General features: G+C 29.9%; 2 protein-coding genes across 2 annotated transcripts in view; one reads left to right on the forward strand and one right to left on the reverse strand.

Annotated features, from left to right (window-relative positions):
• Positions 1 to 785: 785 nt before the first annotated feature.
• On the forward strand, positions 786 to 2,797 carry LOC105623564 (pumilio domain-containing protein KIAA0020; the record flags this gene model as incomplete). Its single annotated transcript, XM_012204953.1, is given in 3 exon segments — positions 786 to 909; positions 973 to 1,139; positions 1,142 to 2,797. Coding segments are annotated over 3 exon segments (1,947 nt in total), but the record flags the coding sequence as incomplete, so codon positions are not given.
• A 1,534-nt stretch (positions 2,798 to 4,331) lies between these two features.
• LOC105623565 (proteasome-associated protein ECM29 homolog) overlaps positions 4,332 to 8,801 on the reverse strand; it is a 10,127-nt gene continuing 5,657 nt past the window's right edge. The window contains 14 exon segments of the mRNA XM_012204954.1: positions 4,332 to 4,534; positions 4,672 to 4,881; positions 4,971 to 5,106; positions 5,180 to 5,363; positions 5,442 to 5,751; positions 5,840 to 5,971; positions 6,042 to 6,200; positions 6,385 to 6,541; positions 6,622 to 6,966; positions 7,265 to 7,498; positions 7,582 to 7,870; positions 8,010 to 8,193; positions 8,279 to 8,393; positions 8,466 to 8,677. Of these exon segments, the coding sequence (XP_012060344.1) occupies positions 4,332 to 4,534; positions 4,672 to 4,881; positions 4,971 to 5,106; positions 5,180 to 5,363; positions 5,442 to 5,751; positions 5,840 to 5,971; positions 6,042 to 6,200; positions 6,385 to 6,541; positions 6,622 to 6,966; positions 7,265 to 7,498; positions 7,582 to 7,870; positions 8,010 to 8,193; positions 8,279 to 8,393; positions 8,466 to 8,677 (2,870 nt within the window).

The following is an 8,801-nucleotide window of genomic DNA, read 5'->3' on the forward strand; positions in this document are numbered from 1 at the left end:
GTGAAATAGGTAAAATCGATTTCGTACTGGGTATCCGCAGTATTTGGAATTAATATTATCAGATAGTAAAAACGGAATATAAATAAAAAGAAGATTTTTTCAAGTTCAAAACTGGAAAACATTCCATGTTGAAAATAGATTGATGTTGTTTCCATCGGTTACTGGATTTGCGTCCTCAATCTCTCTTTGAGGTTATATGAGATTAGAGTGAAATTACGGTAATATTTATTATATTTTTAAAGACAAAAGTCTGGTTTTTATTCTTATATTAGATTGTTTTATGATTTTGGTCATTACACCGAATTAATGTGCATCCAGTATATTAGTGCACATTAAAGACTGCTTTATATAAATATTTAAATGCAATGACATAATTCATAATATATTCAATGTTAACAATGAAATAATACATATATATACTTTGTTAAATAACGCGATATCATTATGGGATAGTTAATGATTTTAATTTTTTTATGCTTTTAATTTTGTTAATTTTATATATAGCAATTTTTGATATGCACCAATCTAGTGTAATGCAAGTGACTGAATTCGATATTGAACTTTCTTTCTCGTTTTAATAAATATCAAATATGTATCTTTTACTTTAAATTCCAAAAGTGTATACTGTTCTTATTAATTCAACTAAAAAAACAACTAATAAAAATATAATACTTTGTAAGATTTTTTTATATTTTTTTAATATGTGAAAAATGATACATGCAATTTGAAGATTTGGCGTCTATTTTAATCCTTATTGATATTTTTTTAAATAGATTTAGTCAAAAATGAAGCGATCAGCAGAGAATTTGGACACTGATGACCTGAAAGCAGAAAATAATGTTGATGCAGGAAATAATAAAAAGAGAAAGAAAGTGACATTTGAAAAATCTCTGGATAATAAATTTACAGGTAATGAAAAAGAAAAGTATGGTGCAGAAATAGTCACATGTAAAAATAAAAAATATTTTTTAGATAAAAATGTAAAACTGTCTTTAACAAAGAAGAACTCAAAAGGAAAGAATACAAAAGTAACAAAAGTGGGGAAGAATAATGCAATTGAAAAAATAAAGTTGCTCAAATTGAAGAGGGAAAGAAAACAAGTTGAGCAAAAATCTGAAGACCAGAAGAACTTAAAAAAGAAAATTTGAAAAAATTAGAGAAAAGTACGACCAAGAAAACTGATTGGCTTCAATTAAAGAAGGAGAAAAAGGAACTTAGAGAGAAACGGAAAGCTAAAAAATTAAATAATGATGCAGTATTTGACAAAATCATTCGGGCTAAGCAGATCAATGAAAAGTTACGTAGGTCTGATTGCAAGTCTGTCGATCGTGTAACGTTAACTAAGACATTGCACAATATGCTGAAAAATCATTACAACAAAGTGATATTTACACATGATATGTCCAGAGTAGTTCAATGTATAATAAAAAATTGCGAAGCACATGTTCTGCAAGCTATATCTCAAGAGATAAAGCCATTCATCGTGGAGATGTTACAATCTAAATACGCAAAAAATTGCGTAAAAGCTATTTTAAAGCATGGCTCGCAAGAAATCAGGCGTGAGATTATTTCTGGATTTTATGGCAATATTGTCAAATTAATGAGTCACAGTGTATCAGCTTCTTTTGTAGAACTCACGTATTCTACTTGGTGTACAAGTCTCGAGAAGATATATTTTAAGCAAGAATTTTTTGGGGACATGTATAAACTGGAAAAAGACAAGGAAATTAAATCATTGTCGGATGTATTCAAAACTGCGATAGATATGAAACTGGCTACACTATCTGCCGTAAAAGCAAATCTAATTAGAATTTTAAACAAAGATTTTGTTAATTCTACTCTGCTGCAAACGATTCTATGGGAATTCCTCTGCGTATGTGCGGTGGAAGATAGGAACGAGTTAATAGTTATGCTGCGATCTTACATTATAACTCTGTCCCAAACGAAAATGGGCGTGAGAGTTGCTATGCAATGTATATGGCATAGTACTAGCAAAGATAGGAAAATTATTATGAAAGCCCTCAAAGGAAACGTAAAGGCGATTTGTATGTCCAAACACGGTCACATGACATTATTGGCGCTCTTTGACTCCGTAGACGACACCGTTCTTATGCAGAAGATAATATTGTCCGAATTACAAGAGGATCTAGTTAACATTGCGCTAAATGAGTATGGGAAACATGTCATATTATATCTCGTGGCCAGGAGAAAATCTCTTTATTTTTCGCCAGCTGTAGTAGAATATTTACGCCAAGGTGATAACAATTCCGCTAGTAAGAAGTCAGCCGATATTAGGGAAAAGGAACTCCTCGAAGCAATCTGTGGCCCGCTTTTTGACGCTATAATCGCGAATACAGCAACATGGTTATGCAACAGTAGCATAGTTATGACTACCTTAGCGATATTGAAAGTGGGATCGGGAGAGAAATTGAATTTTGCGTTTGAATCGATTGCTAAGTTTATTAGCAGTACAGATTCAAAAATCAAGGATAATGATACCGAATACGATGTGGTTGAACATCCTGGATTACATACAATGTTGAAGAAACTTATTCAGTATGACAAAGAATTGCTGAAAAAGAACGAATGTACATTTGGAGAAATATTAATATCACACCTAACGCCAAAAGTGCTAGAAAAGTGGATAGAATTTAATAGGGCTTGTTTCTTATTAATTCTTTTCATAGAGAATGAAATTGCTATAAATATATTACTAGTTAAATTAAAACCTTTAATAGAAAATCTCAAAAAAAAACACAGCGTTGGAGCATCGATATTGTTAAAAAAATTGACAGAAAATAAATGTGAGTAGATATGATATTTGAAAGTAATGTATATTATTCATAATTCTTTTTTAATGTAAATTGTTCCTTTTTTACCGGAAATGATTATAATACAGGTTTTGAGATAAAAAATTATATACTTTCAATATATTTACACTTACACAATATATTTACACAAATTATATTTACACTTTCTAGATTTTTTTAAAGTTTAATTCGATAAAAACGGATCAATATACAGAGATCGTCCAACATTTCTACTAATTACAATTACAATTATATTCCTCTGCTTTAAATAATTGTTTTTTTTTTTATTTTTTTGTCATATAATTTACATGTAATATGCAATTTGTTTACAATTTATTTTACGCATTAAAAAATACATTCATAATCACTATCACTAAATATTGTTTAAAATATATAATTTAATATAACACAAAATATAAAAGAGATGAGCAAATAAGAATAATGTTTAAATTAAATTATTTAAAGCATTTAACAATTTAATCAAATAATAAATATGGTATAATGCATAAAACGTTTCGGCTCGCAGTCTTCATCAGTTCATTTATATGTTTAATTATGAATTAATGGAGACTACGTTATGAAAAAAAGAATGATCCTGCAAAATGGGTTGTACAACAAAAAAAGAAAATATAAATATTGAAATATTTAAATGAAAAGGCAAAAAGAATCAGGAAATGTATTGCAGAGATGACATCTCAGCAACAGAGAAGACGGTGGAGAATTAATTCAGTTTCGTATTACAAAAGGAAACAGTAAAATGTCTAAAAAGAAAATTAGTAACAATACTAAAAAAAAGAAAGCATATACAAATGAAATGCCTGTACATAGACCATCAATTAATAAAACAAAAAAGATCAAAAATTAATAAAATAAGATTAACGCCTAGATTTTTGCGCAAAAGTAAACTATAAAGCAACGAAAAAAAAACAGTAATACAAAAATGAAGGGAAAAGATGCTAAAAAAATTAAGAGGAAAATAGATAAGTATAACAAGAGAGACAACTACATTTTTAGATATCTCAAGAATTGTTCTTTCCATGGATGTAAAGAAATAAGATGAAACTGATATATCCAGTTTTTTTATATCGTGTTATCGATTCTGGATGATCCTAAGGGAAAAAAATCATTTATTATGAAATATATATTCTGTAGATTTTTAGTACTGATAGTGTATAGAACACGACTTATAGACTTCGCATTTTGTATAATTACAAATAAAAGATTCTTTTTAGCACCGACAAAGTGATTAAATTATCACTTCAAGATTTATTTTAGGATATAATACATAAGGGCATAATAAAAAAATTTTACAAACAAGTTGTTTTAAATTATATTTTATTAGGGATATAATACTATAATTAGGCACATCTACATTTAACATATTAAATAAACACGCAACCATAGTTATCAATCTTTTGTTATAGTTCGAGATCGCCGATAGTATGCAATATACATCAACGTGTGCGAAGGATAAATTCGAGCTGGGATACCATGTACATACTTAATATATGTACGTGCTAGTTAAATTTTAAGCATTTCTTTAATATCAGTTACTCTGGTTCGTATTTCTGGTTGGTTATCCTTCGTTAGATCGGGTAAGAGTTCTTTCAAAAGCCGTGTCATTTTATCAAGTTGTTCATCATTATGTGTCTCACGCATTTTTCTTGCTAATGAAAGAACTATATTTAATGCTTCTTTTCTAATTTTGGTGAATTTCGAAATATCTGCGAAGAAACAAGATATTTAAAAATAATACTATCTTATAATAATCTCAAATGCAAATTATTTTAATAGAACAACATATGTTAAATAGAATTAATGCACTTAATTATATCGCATAATTTATAATGTATATACTTACTTATACAATATGATAATATTTTATTGAGACTATCACCTATGTGATCTAATAGTTTTTTGTCTTTTAATGACATTTCCGTTTTGTTTATTTTTAATAAGACAAGTCTATCCACAAAGAGATTTAATGCTGTCAAAATAGTAACTTGAACAGACCTTGTACTATTTGGCAGTACTTTCTGACAGTGAGTCACGAATTCTATGCAATATTTGTCTGCAATCACGAATCGACTTATAAAAAAAAATATTCAGAATGTTATAAAAATGTATATTTTTCATTAAAATTTATATAAATTCTGTAACCTTGAGTCTCTTTGATGGAAGGCCATGCTTTCCCAAGTACCTCGTAAATTGTTTCTTGCAACTTTATATTATTTTCTTTTTTCTTCCTATTTTCTTCCGCAGTGTCCTCTTCATCATCGTTATTTTTATCAGATACCTAAATGCAAAGTATATAAATATATTCACGTTTGCAACTATTCCTTCATAATATTACTATCAACACATCTTACCTTAATCAGTATTTCTTGTACAATTTCATATGTTTCCGTAAACCTATCAATATCGAGTTCATGCAAAACCATAGCAAACGCTTGTAACGCGTGTCGACGATATTCAGCATTCTCTTTCTTACTTTCCCTATGTAATGTTACTACAACTGTATCTAATAACGCAGTATCTGCGTTTAAGGCTTCTCTGTAATAAAATCCGAACTATTAAACTTAACGAGTATTAATTAAATCTTTTTAGTATAAAGTTTTAAATCTTACATACTTGCTATTGCATGCTAACATAGCGAGAGCGTTCAATAGACGTTCTTTTCCATTCCACGTTCTACCATGCAAACCATTGATCAATATCTTTAATAAGGTATTCCTGTCATCTGTATCAATATTATGACCTGACTTTAAGGCAATGGTATGAACTGCATTTGCCGCTTGCACTTTCGTAGTCCATGATGCTGATTTTAAAGTTGTATGTAAAATATTGGTTATTGCTGGCAGGTTTTGCATAATTCCTGCCTCGGTCCCGGGAGTTATTTCGTTCCAAAAATCAGTCCATAATTCAACGGTGCTTTCGTTTCCTAATGACAGTGTATGTAAAAATATACAAGAATAAAATGCAAGGCATACTTGTGAAGAATAACATATTATAAATACTGATATACATACCTGGTACCTTTTCTGCGTGCATAGCAAAGAAAGCAAGAGGAATAACTATTTTTTGATAATTCTTTAATTTCTCCTGATTGTAATTATTTATAGATTGCAAAGCTTGCCCAATCGCTAATCTTATTGCATCATCTGTAATTACATTTTTTTCATAAAAGAAAATAATAGGACGCAGAGCATATAATGCTACTGTTAAATGTACCTTCGCGTTCCAAATACCACGTATTCAAGGTATTAAATAATTTATCCAGACTAGAATCTTTAGCGGAGCCTACTATGTGTCCAATGCTAATCGCATTATTTTTTCTCACAGCAGTATTACGATCCAACAAACCATTGAGCAAAGCGGATAATATCTTAGCTAAATGAAATAATGAATAATATAATTAATTTTTATATCATCAAAAAATATCAATTATTAAATTGAAAAAATATTTTAGATATATATACATATTTAATTTAAATATATATGTAATCTTTATTCCGTATAATAAGAATAGTTTATATTTTATTCATATTCTGTTAAAATTGAGATAATTACTAACCACTGTATGGCTGCAACTCTATTTTCAGATGCGTGCTAAGAAGAATCAAGAAATGTGAACAAGCAATTTTTGTTCCAAATCCTACGCTGAACTTGATTAAATCTATTATTTTTGGCATTAATTCTTTTAATACATCCACATCGATATATTGGATACACTATATAGAAAAAAATATTTAAAATAATATTAAAACTATATCTTATCGAGTTTGCTTCCAAATCATCTACGAGAATATACCTTTGTTATCGTATCCGACGCATAATGACTTCTCGCAACATTCGCTCTAAGATTATCGATCGCTTCCTGAGTCTCCGTCGTTGCGCCGCACACATTACTCAAATATGAAAGCTTAGGATTCTCCGACTCACCAATCGTTTCCAATAACGACGGTATCAAATTGACGAGTGATGGTTTTAATAGAATGCCGGCTGTAGATACAAGTTGAGATACCGTTTGCAATGATATAGATCTTACCGCATCCACGACATGAGCAATACCAATATCGAGTAACACGGGCAATATTGCTTGAATAACTTCTTTTCCCGCGTTACCATGCGATGAATCACAATGACGTATGCAAACCTGGAATTAATGATATTAAATTTCCAAACTATATCATAAAGACTAATGTATAATATGCTCTTTGCTTCATATTTCTTGCTTTTTATCACCTTTTGTTTATTATCCTATGTTCATTTTCTATCGCCTAAAATAAAATTTAACAAATTTTGGAAAAGAAAAAACACATGAGAAGAAACACACAATCATCAATAAAATGATTACAAAAACGGAAAAAGTAAGAAAGGGGAAGCAAAGAACACATTGTTAGTCTTAAGTTGGAAATTCCATAGAAAAAATCTGTAGAAAATCTTGTACTCACCTTACTAAGTATTTTAGTGGCGTTCGTCGCGGCTAATCGCGTGCCTTCGTGAATATCATCCATTACGCGAAATAGTTTCTTCCAGAGTTCTGGGCCACATTCGGCAAAGTCGAATTGAACATTACTCCTTAAAAGATCTGCGAGAGCATTACAACAACTGATACGTACCCTCCATTCATTATTCGTTAAATTATCAGTTACATCAGTCAATATTTCTTTATGATACTGTTCGATCTATAATGATATATAAAAAACAAATTTTTATAATATTACGTATAGGTGTTGTTAACAGATATCAAAGATATAATATTACTAACGGCTTTCGAGGTAGAAGGAACGACAGCTCGCCAAATGCTGACCATACTCTGCTGGATCTTTGGCGTTGGATCGAACTGATACCTATATAATCGCGGAATAATATTGGGTAAATATTTATTCAGTTCGTCTCTCGCGATATTGGCAATTGCTGCAAAACCGAAAGCAGCTCCCTTTTTGGATGTCCATATCGCATTATGATTTGCCAGATGCATGAAATAATATACAAGCTCAGGCTTCTGCAATTCTGTCGCGAGAGAACAGATTTCTCGATAAGTAGACAAGTTGCCACTGAAAAATTACATTATTTCTTTAATTTAATTTAATTTTCGTTATTAATATAGCAAAAGTGAATAATCAGTTTTTAATTCAAATATTTTTTTATCTTAAATTGTAAGCTAACACGAAATATTCTATATTTTAATCTTACCCAGACGGACTCTTTCCTAGTTGACCTTCTTCAAATAACTTAGTATCGGCAGTAACTTGTTGCACTGTTCTACGACCCTGTGTAAACTGATCTAATATATTGGACACTAAAGCCTCGCGTTCTTCTTGTTTGCTGTTAATGTGTACTAAACTAAGACCTTTCGAAGCAATGTCTTGCACTATATCTGTTACGAGATAAAAGATCAAATCTCTTCTTCCGCTGAAAGATGATACAATTCATTGATACAATCAATAATTTATATTTCTTACCACTGTCATCTGAAAGAAAATCTATAAATGCATGATGAATTGTGGACAATCTTTCCTTAATACATTCTCGTTGAACGTTGTATTTTAGAAGTGCGAATAGCCATACACATACTGCCTTTAAAGAAACATCTTGCTATTAATAAAGTAGGAACTATTGTAAATTTTTTAAAACATAACGTATAAATACCTGTCGTGAGTTTGGATGAGGCACTTTGTATATATTAAATAATTCATTCAGCACATGTACTAATAATTCATCACTATCTTTACTGTATGGAATAACATGTTCAGCAGGTAAAGTCGTCCAAGCATCTCTTGCTTCCGGAGAAGCTTGCGTTTGAACACAGCAAACCAAAGCTTCCCCCAGAATTAAATGGATTTCGATGTCTTTTGTCTGTTACATATCATATATTAGTACATAAAATAATTAAAATAATAATAAAAATGGAATTTAATTATATATATATATGTGTGTATATATATATATATATATATATATATATATATATATATATATATATAT

This window comes from Atta cephalotes (assembly GCF_000143395.1).
Source record: "Atta cephalotes unplaced genomic scaffold scaffold00059, whole genome shotgun sequence".
NCBI lineage: Eukaryota > Metazoa > Arthropoda > Insecta > Hymenoptera > Formicidae > Atta > Atta cephalotes.